The following is a 16154-nucleotide window of genomic DNA, read 5'->3' as shown; positions in this document are numbered from 1 at the left end:
CCCTCTTTTTATTCCCCTCTCCGCACCCTCTAATTCTACTAGTTAATGGGATACAACTTAATTCAAGAAAAAAACAGAGTTGAGCCAGTTATCCGTGAACTGGGACTCCGAAATCATGATCCATAGGCCTGCAACTCCAATGGCTGTCAAAGGCAACTTCAAACTTCATCGCAACATTGACTGAGCAGAAATTTTCACTGATGTGAGAATTCACACCAGTGAATCCCACTAGAACGCATATTTGACTTCAGTCTTCCAAAGAGAATTGAACAGAAATAATTCAAACCCCTCCAGCAAATTGTGAGCGCATACGTCTGTGGCTGTTATAGATAGAAAAGTGGTCCTGATACCCTTTGAGAGAAGAATGCATGGATTTTTGAAGTGGGAATCTCAACAGTTCAATACCACTGCCTGAATATACTGCAATGTGGAAGCATGCAAGCAGCCTTTGATCCCCGAACGCTCAGACCAGCAAATTAGCAGCTCGTACTCAGAACAGTGAAACATTCCATGAAAACAGGGTAGTTTGAATATATGCGAATTCAGGGCCTTGGGAGGAAAAAGGTTGGTGATCAGTCTGATACATCGCAAGCCTCGTCCTTTGCAGTCATCCACTAAATCCCTGATGAGGTTTCTCACTTATACGGAACATTGCAACAGATTAATTCAATTTGGTAAGAGGCAACAACAAAAAACATGGGAAAGATAGAAACTAGATATTGATAGCAAAGTTTAAAATATTTTACACTCTATTATACCAGTACATAAAAAGAAATAAACTGCCTTCCTACAGTGCAACACTTGAATGTATTGATGCAGAAACAGCATTTCTTTTTTTTCTACAGAATCTGTTTTGCAGTCACTTCTGAGATCCAAAATGTTTCAAAGAAAGATACATTACACCAGTCACCTCTTTGCTAGACATCAGGAAGTTAAAACACAACTCTTGACCACTTCCCATGGCTGGCATAGTGTGACCACATTATTTGTTAAATAAGATTTTCTACAAAGATACAACATATAAAAACTGTTAAATATATAACTTTAGGTTTCTCAAAATACATTTAATGATTCTGTTTTCAACAAATGTTACGTTCTTCTCTAATCTGCTTTCTCTTGTGGTAAATGGTTGTTCAAAGTGTAACACAGGCTGCAGATAACCAGACATGCTCATTGCGAATGTTGTTTGACAGTAGCTACTTTTAAGCTGGAAAAGGAAACAAGAACTGCAAGTGTTTTCACGTGTTTTTCTCTTTTTTTCTGGTTGAAATACAACATGACTTAAGAATAAGAAATAAGTCAGCCAACTAAACAGGAGACACAGATGTCCTCCCAGCATGAGTATTTGAGTGTGTCTCTCTGTCTGTCTGTCTCTCTTTCTCTTTTGTGACAGGACATAAGCTATTATTTTGCCTCCATGCTCCATTAGATCCTTTAGACATCCTTACATCAGACCAGCCTCCCCAGGATCAGAAGTCCCTCTATTTTGTCAATAAAGACATTATCCTGGCCAGTAATGATTTATTTCAGCGCTATGGCAGCTGAATTCATATGCTGCAGGAACCTCGTACAATTGAAACCAATAAAGCTCATTCACAATGAGACTGTGTCCTTTTAACTTTCTCTTTGTGTTCTTTGGTCTATTTTATGAACAGGTAAAGATGAGGAAATAGATGCATGTCAGAGAGAGTTACATAAATAAAAGCACAGTGTCTCTTTTGCATTCTGATGTGCCTCCGCTCTTCTGCAACTCTTGGAGACACATGTTCACTGCCTGTTAAGGGCTGCTAGAAATAGTTCAGTCTTCTCCAAAACAGGCTTTCCGGGTTGAAACATCAAACAGGTAATGCTAGTCCAACACCAGTGGAAAAGTAGGTTACGAGGATCGTCAGCCTCGGCCACTATTGCTGCTTCCCAAGCTTGGCTGTTATCTACATTTCTTGACCCAGTCTCCTAACAAGACAACGAGTCACCTTTTAGCTTGAAAAACATAGGGATGGGATTAAGCCGCTTTGATTGATGTGGAGAAAGAGAGAGTTGAGGAAATAACGTACAACAGATGATGGTCCGCAGCCGTAGAACTTGACTAGAGTAAGTAGCTCACAGAGAGTTCTAAGCTGCTGCTCCTACAAGGAATTGTTGTTGATGTATTTGTCAGGAGACCTGCAAATCAATAAGAATAAATGTTTGAACATCATACTTCACCAACAACTTCTTCATCGCCTAATTAGCCGCACAAACAATTTCAAAGGAAAGCATCAATCATCTTAAAAATGTTACTGTCTCAAATGGTTTCAAACCAGAAACATCTTTTACTTTGCACTGCACGTCAAACCATAAAAAAGCAACAGAAAAACTAAAAAATTGTATCAATTAGCCAATATGTCTCAGAAAGTCTCCATCATGTGTTTTGTTTCCCACGTATATATAAAAATAAAATAACAGCACATTTGAAACAACTGTAATAAGACTATAATTTTATATAGTGCTCTGGTCAGGCTGCTCCTAGAGTACGTACGGCATGCAGTTCTGGTCACCATGATATAAGTGGGCAGCTCAGGTGCTGGAAGCAGTGCAAAGGAGAGAAACAAGGATTATTCTGTGATAAAGGAATGAGCTACCTGTGACATTCTTGTCTGTAGGGTTCAGTTTTACAGCAGCAGTATATTTTAGCCATTGGGCCTTGGGAAAGCTTTATCTATTAACTACTAGCAATTCAAATATAGTCCAGACTCAATTGTTCTTTGAAAAAAATTAACATTTTCCTGGTCCGTGTTTGCAGGGCCCTCTGGTGGCTAACTATGACATTGCAGTAGGGATTTGTAAAATCGATAACTGGAAATAGAATTTAATAATAATAATAATAATCCTTGCATTTGATATAGCGCTTTTCACGTCGGGAGGACGTCCCAAAGTGCTTCACAGAACACACTGTAAAGTGAATTGACTGTATATTTGTGCGCGAACGCGGCAGCCAATTGCGCACAGCAATGTCCCACAAACAGTCGTAGATTGAAAATGACCAATTTATTATTGTTTTTGGATTTTGGAGAGATTATTATTAGGCGTGTGGAGTATGGAAACTTGCCCAAGTTTTCACCCTGCCTGGAATTGAACTCAGGTCTCTCGAGTGCTCTAACCACTGAGCTACAGGAATTTGACAAGGTTCAATAAACCATGTCAGCTCTCAATGAACTGTAATCGTGAAATTAATTGATATGTTCCAAGAGGCACTACCTGCTACTAATTCTATTCCCAAGCATTTTGTATTACCTACAATTGCCTCTTCAAATGCCTCAACATTTCTGTAATGTTACTGATTGTTACAGCAACTGATGGCAAAGGTGTATTGTTGTATACTATTGGATTTGCAACTGAAATTAGTTTGTACTATTATGGTGCTAAGAAACTGTTGAATAGTTTAAAGTTCCAAAGACTCGGTGCCCAAACGTATCACATAGCAATTTAGTAAATACAATAAATAGACATTTTATTTACATTTCTTTTTACTCCGATATATGACTAAGTATAAAAGAAACATTGATATTTCACACCTGAGCCTGTGGCAGTGTAAGGCACATTGCAGTCAGCAGCACTGGTATACTCACTGATAGGATTTGGATAATGCACTCTCATCCCAGCTTCTGACAAGCATCCATCATTGCAACATATGTCACAATACATGTTAAAGTAGGATAGTTTCAATATCTTACACTTCTGGAGAATCAAGACCAAGGCTGAAGGAAGCCTAGATTGATTTAAAGCCTATTCATCAGTAAATTCCCTCAGTATACAGTAACACTCGATGGAATACTTGTCGATATATCACAGTCATGGTATCACCTGCATTATTCAAAGTCTCCTCATGGGCAAAGGTATCTTGTAAAATATTCACACAATAATACAGGTTTTGCATAAGCCAAAATGTAATATTAGGTAACAGGTCTGCCATATAAAATAAAGCCAGACCTAATATTGCAAAAGCAATTTGTGGAACAGGGTTTAAAGTCCATGTCAAATCTGCCTCTGTCATTCTGTTTAGTATTGTGGTTCCTGCAGTATACATTATTCATATAACTTGTATGTAAGCGAGTCTCTGATGGAGAAGTCCCATCTGAAATTCCAAATGTACAGTCAGGGGTGTGGGACTCTATATTATTACAAGTTTGGATAACTTGGTGCTATATATTATAGATGGCACTTCTTATCTAACTTGGGACATAGGTCAGAGCTTATAAATCAGATGTAAGCCTGATAAGGTCAGACATGTGGTACGGTTTATTTTTGGGGTCAGCCGGGTGTCCGATAAATGCAGAAACCCATCACATTACTTAAGAGTATCCAAACCAAACTGAGAGTTCCATGCATTCCACCTACACATTGAAATTCCAAAGATGTTTGTTGGAATGAAATGCGCACTCTCTCCCTGGAGGGATACATCCTGCATACCTAATTCCGGAAAGTATTAGGTGCAGGAGACACCAGAGTCTGCATTGGGGTACTGATGGAATCTTACCAGCTAAAACCGCATAGCTTGCCATTGAGGGCACTGCCTGGCAAGAGCTTTGTCTTGCAGGGTCAACGGGAGCTGAATTCAAGAGTCCCAGGCAGTGTCTGGTCTGCCCTTTCAAGTCCTGCTGATGAACCAGGTGCTATCATCAGTGGTGCCCTGGAGAACTGTGGACTTGACTGGCTCAGTAACTGGAACTGAAGTATGGTGACCACCCCAGAGGATTGGCTCGATTCTGACATTCTGTTGCCAAACATGTCACCTTGGGACCAGTTCCATCCAAGGAGATGCCACTTACCCCCCACCCCCAGAGGAAGTGAGGTTTACACTAGCTCAAGAAGATAACGTGCGCTCCCCCCACTTCCCCCCAGATTATTGAGACACAAGTTCCTTGTGATTGCATAAATATTGATCTACTAAGTGAACGAAAAAGCAACACTGCCAATACCAGCACCAAAGCCACCTGTGTTGGCACAAAATCCATTCAGGCAGTAAGACATTAAACATAGCTCAGTTTCAAGAGGAAAGCAACTCACACACCTTCACTCTGACCCTCAGGCAGTAGAATTGATCTCAGACCTACTTATTCTTCTGTTAAATCAGGTTTGCATAAGAGTGGAAAGAGAATGCAGCCAAGAGTGTAAAAACTTGCAAACACACATGTACAAGTAAAAGAATAACTTAGTTTGTTTTCTAACTACTTTCAGCAGTAGCAGATAACAATAGATCTGTTGGAGATTGACTGACTCTTGGAAATGTAATAGCTAGGGTTTAAAAATATAACTTGAATCAATGTTGTAATATATAAATAGCAGCAGCCTGTTTTTAAATATAATGAAAGAGATTGTTTTTTTTAAAAAAATGGAGTTTGATCATTTCATTCATCCAGCAAACTTTGCAATTTGAACAAAACAGTATGCTATTTGTAAGTTTCTGAAATGTAAGCTGAATGCCAAAGCCCATTTGTTTTCCACATATCATTTGCAATATGAAGTGGAAGCATGAATAAGTACGTTTTTCAATGAGTTTTATTCATTTGAAAGCAAATACTAAAACTCCATCCATAACCTCTCTCTCACCATAGTGGAAAGTTTGTCACTCATAACATGTTAAGCAGCTCAGGGGGAGGAGAACTGTACTGAATCCCTGATGGGCAGGAATTCTTAGCACAACTAATTCAGCTTTGAGGAACTGAAAATGTGGAGAATTGCAAGTTCTCATACTTAATTAAGAGGCTGCTGTTTGGGGGTAAGGCTTTGGGATGCGTTGTCAGGGCTGTGCCAGGATACCTAGCTTAGCAACACTGCTGACCTGCACCAGACCTGATTTAAGTGCAGTAGTAACTATTGTTACCCGGCAGTGGAGCAGTGTTCAGTCCTCCAGCGCTGTCAAACCCCAGCCTATAAGCAAAAAGGTAGAGTGAGTGAGTGAGGGTATTTATAATCCTTGCATTTGCATTTGATACAGCACCTTATCATGACTTTGAGACGTCTGAAAGCGCTTCACAGAATATACTGTAAAGTGAATTGACTGTATATTTTGTAGGCGAAACGTACCAAATATACGAAACGTATTTTTGGTAATTATTAAACAGATTCTGCTGAATGATTCAGTCAATGGGTATAAAGAATTAATATCAGGTTATTTTTGTGTCTGACGTTCCATACAAGGACATTATTGTCCAAGATTTTACCTATTCAGACACTATGGCCATTGTTTCGTGCTGTATGGCACAGGACAATGAAAACATTTTTAAAAAACTCCAAGACAGAGGGGGCATAAGTTTCCTGTGTTGCATTCCCATCTTGTCCTAACAATGGATGACCTTACAGTGACATAAACTAGTAGCGCACATGAAATGTAATGAACTTGAGAAGCAAACGAGCTTGGGCTGATGACAGGCACCAGGATATAGCAGTGACAGAGTCATTAGTCAACTCCACACAGGTAAGATCGCCACTATTTATCACAGAGCTATTTCTGAGTTCACCATCAATGCTGCTTTTTTATAAAGATACTAGTTTCAAACTTTTCTTATACAAAGTCCTTGGGAATTATTTAAATGCAATTAAAAGATATGAAACCCCAATTTGTTTTCAAATGGCCTTTCTATATCAGCTATAATGGTATCATTGAGGACTGTGCTAGCAGTATATTCTAAGAAGTTTATAGCTTCATTGGATAAATTAAAACGCAGCAGTCTCTTATAATGCAAGACCAATTTGAAAGCAAATTTAGGCAATCATTAGAGTGATAAATGTAACATTTCCTAACAAATTTGATGTGGATCTATTGCAAAAAGTCAAATTTTTCCTTCCATTCCTAATGAGCAGCCGTGGAAGTCACCATCTTTGCAAGTTTGACCAGGCCATCAGTCTCCTTGCATATTGCTCCTTGACTGATTTATTTTCAGGCCCTGAAGTCAGCGTTTAAATTTGCTTCATAGGAAGTTTGAGTTACGTCAGTATCCTGGACCATTTTGCTTTCAAGCTCTTTGAGACGTCTCGATGGCATGATAAGGTGCTGTATTAAACCCAAGGATTTTAACTTTTTATTATCTACTGCACTGATATGGTGATCTCAGTTAAGCATGGAACGTGAAGAAGTTCATGCCCCACACTATGTGAGGCAGAGGGGGGCTGGGGAGGATGGAGAGTTCCCCAACTACCCATCCCAAAACCTCTAAGGTTCATGAGATGGTTAAAAAGTGAATCCTGCTCTGATTTTCCCTCCGTCGAATTACTTCTCAATACCTCCATAGGTGGCACAGCAGAAAACAGAAAGTGAACATGGAATCTCTGTCTCCTACCTCCTGAATGAAAGTATTTTGCTGGGGGCTAAAGTTTACAGAGAAGTAGGTTAAATCTGGCCGTTTCCCTTGAGACTCTGAAACAGTTATCAGAACGAAGAGATAAACATATCATCTCCTCATGCTGGATTTTAAACCAGGTTGCACAGGCCAGAAAAAATCAGTTTCTGGCCACTGAATTGCACCAACTTTTTCGATCAATTGATTGGAAGGAGCACTGTTTATGAGAACATTTATATCGATTATATTTAGTAAGAGATTTTAACTGGCAAGTAAGTAGGTCAATAAAATGGATAGACTCTCTACATTAATTCCTAGGAGTGAAAAATATGATTCAAGACTGCATTATATAAAATTAGTTTGTATTGGCCTTTACTCAAATCCCTACAGGTTTTCTAAACCCTCCAATCAAACAATTTCACGTCCGATAAAATACAACACAAATGATTTAAAGTGTGTGGTGATGGCTCCTTATTGGCTTGTATCAATATCCATTAAACTAGGATTCTCCATTATTTCAAGAATAGCCATTTGGTGAGAAAATAAATTGATACGGATTTTGAATTTCATACTTAAGGCTGTTTTGACTCTGGCTGTCTCCTCCCAATGAATTATTTGCAGTGAAACATATACATGTTGTTGATACAAAGATATATGAAAACATAAAAACACAGGCATGGGAACAGGCCAGATGCCTCATCTAATCTGTTGTGCTATTTATAATAATTCTTGAATTTGTTATAATGCCTGCCATGCTGTCAAAATGTCTCAAATTCACAGAATTTACTGTAAAGTAATTTACTGTGTATTTTATAAGTCAACAGCACAGCCAACTTGTGTACAATACTGCCCACAAACAGCTATGTGTGTCCAGGTGACTCCTTTGGTAGCGCTCTCACCTCTGAGTCAGAAGTTTCTGGATTAAAGTCCCACATCAGGCTCAGAACTCATATAAATTAGGCTAATACTTCAATGCAGTGTGCTGCATTGTTGGAGGTGTGGTGCTTCAGAAGAGCCTTCAAACCAAGGTGTCATGTTCAGATAGACATTAAGGATTCCATGGCACAATTCGAAAAGAGAAAGGTGTCTGTATTACCATAAATAAATCTAATTGATTTCTTTAAGCCAAGAAATGATGCATGATACAAAGTGACGTATGTATCCCAGAACCAACCTCAATTCACTGCCGATTCTGGAACTGACTTACCAGACTGTGCAATGTGTTAAGAGCAGATTATTAGAACCTGCTATCCTGCAAGTGTTGCATTATACATACAGATAACAATAATATAATCCTTGCCATTGAAATAGTGCTTTATCATGTCTTTGAGACGTCTCAAAGCACCTCACAGAATATACTGTAAAGTGAGTTGACTGGGCAAAACAGCACACAGCAGTGTCCCACAAACCGTCATGAGTTGAGTGGACCAAATTATTATTATTATTTATTTTTGGAGGCATTATTACCCCCGGAAAAGCGATCTGCCAATCAACTAACAACTGGGTTCCTACTAGGTAAACAGAGGTGTGTGGCAAACTTGCCTAAGTTTTCGCCCTGGTCGGGAATTGAACCCAGATCCTCTCGCTTGAGAGGCGAGTACTCCACATAGTTTGTAATTACTAGACTTCAACAATCTCGAGAGAATGTTGCTGCTTTTTTCAATCTCACCGCTCCCATAATAGGCCATTTTCAAGCAAAAATGCTTGGACAGAAGATCTACTCCTTTGCTTTGACAAAAAAGCAGTTATTTTGAATGCCTAAACCCCAAATAGCCTTACTCGTAGACACTTTACAAAATATGTTTGGATTGCATGAGCAGATGAAGAATTTTCTTCCAAATTTTGGAAATATTTGGCAGGACACCGACACCGTCATGATCTGAGTCATGGCTGCCTATCTGGCCAGGTGTGGAAAGTGTTGGGTTCTTCCCCAACTGCTCCTGCGCCAACACCCAGTCCTCAAAACAACAACATTTTTTAGTTACCAGGGGCAGATGGCTGCTTTCATCATTGGCATTGAAAATCAGTAGCCTTGCACTGAAGTGGAAGGGGAGCAGCAGGCTTCACGTGGAATAGCTCCAGACAGCAACAAGGAAACAATGGTATAACTGACAGCCTTTTTGGCTGAGGTAAGGAAAAATAATTCTTTTCCACCTTAATGATGCTACCTACAACCTGAAGCTTACAAAGAATATAAGTTAGCACAAGAGAACTGTTTATGGGCACCATCCCATCTACTTGAGTTATAATCACCTTCACAGTTGAGCAACTTCAGACTTCAGAAAGACTTGGACATTGTTTTACATTGTGGAAAAAGCAGCTGAGCCCACAACTATTTATCAGCATTTATAAGAGAAAATGGACCTTGCATTCTAAGAACTCCCGCACTTTCACTGTATGGTTTTAGACTGTTGTTTACACCAAGTGCCCTGGGGCACCATTATTTCCATTGTTTAAATGTTTGTGTCATCTATTTGTATATGGTTAAAACTATCTTCATCTATAAATCTTTTCATACTTTAGCACCTCTCTCTCTGTGACCCCTGCTTGCTCCCTCTGCTCTGCTAACTGCTATGCTCCACCAACCGTTGCCGAGCCTTCAGCCACTATACCTCTAACTTGTAGAAATTCCCTCTCACCCCCACCCTCCTTCTCACCTGTTTCTATATCTGTCTTTAAATCCTGCCCAAAATCCTACTCTTGACCGAGCCTAGATTCACTTCCCTCTTGCTCAGTGTCCGATCATGGCCTTATGAAGTATTCTGAGAGGTTATTCTGCATGAAGGATGCTATATAAATGCAAAAAAGGTTGTCTGTATTTGTGCAAATTCTTCATAAGGTATCTTTTATAGCGGTGAAGAAATGTTAAGAGTATAAAGCTTTTATTATTATAATTTTCAGTGAATATGTTTACACTTTGAAAGCCTCTGTAAAAGCTTTCATTTCTCCTGTGCTTCATAAGAGGATTTTTTTTTACATATTTATATACAGCGGAGCCCTGTTATAAGGCGATAGTTAGAGCCCATAAAATCAAGCTTTCCACCTGAAGAAATGTTACCTACAGAAAAAAATGGGCTGGATAAAGCAAAAGCAACAATCACTCCGGGCATACCGTGGACCAGAAATGATGGTAGACCACTGTCATTGTTCTTTCCTCAGTGTGCAAGAGAGATAAGTCATGAAGTCATGAGCAAGTTTCAAAGGATGGTCTTTATTTCTGTCAGTCTTTCTACATTGTTTTGCATTTTGGTACATTGTACATTTTCCTTTCATACTACACAGTTTATAATTCAATGATGATTCTGCTGACACAGTTATGTATATATGGGAGTAGGATTAACCACTTGAGGTCTGAGACCTGAATATTTTCAAGGTTTTAGGCTTCAGACCATTGTCTTAAAATTGAAGATATTGTAGAAGTTTGGAAAAAATCAGTCTTAATTTGGAGACATTATTTCTGCAGTTTGTTTTTTTAAGCCAAATGTGCCGAATGGAAATTGAGATATTTAAAAGATACAGAACAAAGGCACATTTGAAGAGATGTGTTTCTGGATGTTTCAAAGGCAGGGTGCAAGACCAAGACAAAGTCATTTAAGAAAAGTATTCCTTGAAGACAATGCCAAGGTAAATGAAGGCATGGCCACTGATGGTGAAACAGAAGGTGAGAGGAATGAGAAATAGAGTCAGGACAGGAATAGAATGCTAAACTGAGTCCTCAGAAGTATTGGTAGTCAATGGAGCTTGGCATCTATGGGGTTGTGCTGAACCTTTTGTGGGAGGATTAGTTAAATTGCTGAAGAATGGATCTAGAGAGGCTGCCAGATAGAACATTGATAAAAAAAACCCATGTGGTGTCACAATATGGTAAAGGGCTTCAGAAGTAACTGTGCAGATGGCTGACCATAGCAGGAGTTAGACCATCATAGCTTGGTGAGGGGTACTTTTCTCGAGGGGCATGAATAGAATTTGAAGCATCAAAAACTGTTTGATCGACTATGGATTTCCAGCATTCACTATTTTCTCTTTTTCCCACTGTGAAATATCACCTATGAAGATTCCAATAAAAATCGCTGCAATAGAATTAAAATAAATCTCCCAAATAACGCAGCTGAATTCAACCTCTCATAAATCATTTAGTAGAACAAAATAAAACATTTGCTAGTAGATATTACAAGCAAAATAATCCAGGAGCTGCTAATTCCACAGCCTAAATAGATTCTGTGTGTATGTTTTAGAGACTTCGATTCACATTACAAGTTTCTTTCACTGAATACCTAAAATTTTGTGCAGAAGCAGTAACAAATAAAAGTAGATTATATCAATATTTCTGTGATGGGCATTTAATGGAACTGAATCTGACAAAAACGGATATTGTATCTTCAGGCAGCTATGAAGAGAGCATGTTTGGGCTTGGAAGAAATCTTAACAACATATGGGAGAGATTGCATTTATGCTGCACATCACTAGCCTGACTCTAATTTTTACCTGCTCTTATCATTATGATATGCAATAGCCTATTCTGTTGGCTGCACACAATAGACCATTAAATATATATACAAACCCTTAAAGTACTATAATTTACAAATGTTGATTATTCAATTACTGCGGGCTAAATCAGTTCTTATGATTGGCTTTAAATTATTAATCTTTTCGAATTTAGAATATGATTTACATCAGCCATTCGGCCAAATCAATCCCACTTCTTCGTGCTCTCCCCATGGCCCTGCAAACTTGTCCTCCACAAATAATTATCTACTTCTCTCTTAAAAGTTTTTATCGAATCGGCTTCCACCACCCTTTCAGGCAATGCATTCCAAAACCGAACAACTCACTGTGTGAAAACATTTCTCCTCACATCCCACTGTTTCTTTTAACAACTATTTTAAATCGATGTCCTCGGGTTACTAACCCATAATAGTTTCTCCTTGTTCACGCTATCGAATCCCCTCATAACTTTGAAAACTTCTATGAAGTCTCCTCTTAACCTTCCCTGCTCCAAGAAGAATAATCCTAACTTCTCTTCACCACTGAAGTCCCTCATTTCTGGTACCATCCTGGTAAATCTCCTTTGCACCCTCTCCAATGCCTTGATATCCTTCTTAAAAGTGTGGTGCCAGAAATGAACACAGTACTCTAGCTGAGGACTAACCAGTGTTTTATAAAGCTCCATCATAACTTTTGTATTCTATGCCCCTATTGGCAGGCGACTCAATAATAACTTTTAAGAGAGAAGTAGATAGATACTTGGGGAGGACAAGTTTGCAGATCTATAGGGAGAGAGCGGGGGAGTAGGATTGAATTGGATAGCTCTTTTCAAAGAGCTGGCACAGATACGATGGGTCGAATGGCCTCCTTCTGTGCTGTATAATTCTATAATTCTATGATTTATAAAGCTTAGTATCCCATATGGTTTTTAACAGCTTTATCTACCTGTCCTGCCACCTTCAAAGGTTTACTCATATGAACTCCAAGGTCCCTCTGTTCCCTCACCACCTTTAAGATTCTACCATCTAGGTTATATTGGCTCTCCACATTCTTCCTCCCAAAATGCACCACTTTGCATTTCTCCACATTAAACTTAATTTGCCACCTGTCTGCCCATTTTACCAGTCTGGCTATGTCCTCTTGTAGTCTGCTACTATCTTCCTCACTGTCTACTACTTTTCCTAGCTTAGTAGCATCTGCAAACTTGGAAATTGTACTCCCTATACCCAAGTCCATTTATATAGATCAAAAACAGCAGTCATCCCAATACCAACCCCTGGGGGACACCACTGCACACATCCCTCCAGTCAGAAAAACAACCATTCACCACCACTGTCTGCTTCATATGTCCCAGCCAGTTCTGGATCCAGGTCCTTTTAATACCATGGGTTTCTATTTTGCTTACAAGTCTATTATGTGGCACTTTATCAAATGCCTTTTGAAAATCCATATAAACTACATCAACTGCACTACCTTCATCCACCCTCTCCGCTACTTCATCAAAAAACTCTATCAGGTTTGTTAGACACAATTTGCCTTCAACAAATCCGTGTTGGCTGTCCTTTATTAATTTATTTTGTCCCGGATCATAGTCTCCAGAAGTTTCTGCACTACTGACGTTAGGCTGACAGGCCTGTAGTGCCCAGGTTTATTCTTCTGCCCCTTTTTGTACAGCGGAGTAACATTCACAACCCTCCAGCCCTCTGGCACCACCCCAGTGTCCAAATAAGATTGAAAGATTGTGGCCAGAGCCCCTGTTATTTCCACCTTTACTTCCCTCTGTAACCTAGGATGCATCCCATCCAGACCCGGTCACTTATCTACCTTGAGCACCGACAACCTTTTTAGCACCTCCACTCAGTTTATTTTTATCTTATCCAATTTCTCTACCGTCTCCTCAGATACTGTGGCATTGGCTGCATCCTCTTCTTTTGTGAAGACAGATGCAAAGTACTCATTCAGTATGTCAGCCATGCCCTCTGCCTGGACAAGAAGATTTCCTCTTTGGTCCCGAATTGGACCCACCCTACCTTTGACTAACCTTTTATTCTTTATATACTTATAACCTGGGTTTGATTCCCGGCAGGGTGAAACCTTGGGCAAGTTTCCTTACTCCACATGCCTGATAATAATTCCTCAAAAAAAACAATAATAAATTGGTCACTTCAATCGATGACTGTTTTTGGGACGCTGCTGTTTGCAATTGGCTGTCGCATTTCGCCCACAAATACACAGTCAATTCACTTTACAGTCTAGTCTGTGAAGCGCTTTGAGACGTCTAGAAGATGTGAAAAGCGCTATATCAAATCCAAGGATTATTATTATTATAAAATACCTTAGAGTTCCCTTTTATGTTACCCATTAATCTTTTCTCATACAATCTGTTTGCCCCTTTTATTTCCTTTTTCAGTTATCCTCTGTACTCTCTATAATCTATTGGATCATCTTCTGTATTTTGTACCTCATATTTATCATAAGCCTCTTTTTCCTGTTTTATTTTAATCCCAATTTCCTTATTCATCCAGGGAGATTTGGATGCCCTACCTTTCCCTTTCGTGGGAATATATTTGTTCTCTCCCCAAACTATTTCCTCCTTGAAGGCTTCCCACTGCTCATTAGCTGTGTTACCTGCCAATCTTTCTTTCTAGTCCACCTTGGCTGGGTCCCTTTTTAACTCACTGAAATTAGCCCTCTTCCAGTTGAGGATTTTCACCTTTGATTGTTCTTTGTCCCTTTCCGTAAGTACTTTAATGCTAATGATGTTGTGATCACTGTTGTCCAGATGCTCTCCTACTGAAACCTATTCCACTTGCCATGCTTCATTTCCCAGAACTAGATCCAGCTTCCTTCCTTGTCGGGCTGGAAACATACTGATCCAAAAAGTTATCCTGCACAGATTTCAGGAATCCTTCACCCTCCAGGCCCTTTACACTGTTATTTTGCCAGTCTACGTTAGGATAATTGAGGTCCCCCATTATCACTATTCTATTGGTTTTGCATCTTTCTGAAATCTGCTTGCAGATTTGCTTATCTATCTCCTTCCTACTATTTGGTGATCTATTCTATACAGAGTAACAGCTTCTTTTCTGCTCCTTAACTCTAACCAAATAGATTCTGTTTCTCGACCCTCTAGCACATCGTTCCTTTCCAGGGCCATAACCGTGTCTTTAATCAATATTGACACCCCTTCCCTATCCCTCCTAAATACATTGTAGCCAGTAATATTCAGCTCCCATTCCTGCATTTGTTTGAACCAGGTCTTCGTTTTTGCCACTGCATCATAACCCCATGTGGCAACTTGTGCACGCAGCTCACCAATCTTATTTGTCACACTCCGTGCATTTACGCACATGCTCCAAGACTGACTGAGTATGGTTTGCGTTTCTTCCCCGTCTAATCACTCTTTTTTCTGGATTACTCTTCATTGCCTTGTTATTCGTCTCTCCCAGCTGTCAATGTAACTTTTTTCTCCTCTCTGATGCTACATCCTGATCCTCTTTCCCCTTGAAATTAGTTTAAACCCTTATCCACAGTACTAGTTAACCTCCCTGTGAGGACGTTGATCCCAGTCCTGTTCAGGGTAACCCACCCGCCTTGTACAGGTCCCACCTGCCCCAGAACTGATCCCAATGGCCAAGAAACCTGAAGCTCTCCTTTCTGCACCATCTCTCCAGACATTCATTCATGTGTTTGATCCTACTGTTTTGATACTCACTTGCCCGAAGCACTGGGAGTAATCCAGAGATCACCACCTTTGAGGTCCTCTTTAGCTTTTTCCCTAGTTTCTGATTCCCCCCCCCCCCCCTAGGATCTCAGCCCTTTTTTTCCCTACATCATGGATCCCAACATGGATGACGACTTCTGGATGTTCCCCTTCCCCCTGTAGAATATTTTGCACCCTTTCTATGATGTCTTCAACCTTGGCACCAGGGAGGCAACATAACGTGTGAAAGTCACGTCTTTGGTTGCAGAAACGTCTGTCTATTCCTTACACCATTGTGTCCCAATAACAATTGCATTGACACTCTTCCCTGTGTCCCCCTGTGCATCCATTTGCTTTTGACTCCTCTCCCCAGAGGTGTCATCACCCTCACCAGTATTCAGTACAGAGAACCAGTTTGTGAGTGCCACACTCTCAGGGGATTTCTGCACCTCCCTTCCTCTCTTCCTACCATGCTGGGTGGTCACCCACTCACTCTCCTTCTGAACCCTCTGTGGCTGTGGGGTGACCACCTCCTGAAACTTTTGATCCATGAACTCTTCATCCTCCCATATGCTAGGTAATGACTCCAGACTCTCCTCGAGCTCAGAAAACTTGAGCTCAAGCAACTGGAGGCACTTCCTACACGC

At 40.0% G+C, this 16154-nt stretch overlaps 1 protein-coding gene across 3 annotated transcripts in view; it reads right to left on the bottom strand.

Annotated features, from left to right (window-relative positions):
- Window positions 1-1640: 1640 nt before the first annotated feature.
- tafa5a (TAFA chemokine like family member 5a) overlaps window positions 1641-16154 on the bottom strand; it is a 344203-nt gene continuing 329689 nt past the window's right edge. For 2 of the 3 annotated variants that reach the window (XM_007890987.2, XM_007890989.2), the window contains exons 4-5: window positions 5864-5910; window positions 1641-2163 (exon numbers count right to left, since the gene is read on the bottom strand). In XM_007890987.2, the coding sequence (XP_007889178.1) occupies window positions 5899-5910 (12 nt within the window). In that variant the 3' untranslated portion in view covers window positions 1641-2163; window positions 5864-5898. The remainder of the gene's footprint in view (window positions 2164-5863; window positions 5911-16154) is intronic. The other variant, XM_007890988.2, reaches the window with a different exon arrangement.

Source organism: Callorhinchus milii, unplaced genomic scaffold, assembly GCF_018977255.1.
Source record: "Callorhinchus milii isolate IMCB2004 unplaced genomic scaffold, IMCB_Cmil_1.0 Scaffold5, whole genome shotgun sequence".
Lineage (NCBI taxonomy): Eukaryota > Metazoa > Chordata > Chondrichthyes > Chimaeriformes > Callorhinchidae > Callorhinchus > Callorhinchus milii.
Note: the sequence above shows the minus strand (reverse complement) of the source record. Positions and strands in the feature narration are given on the sequence as shown.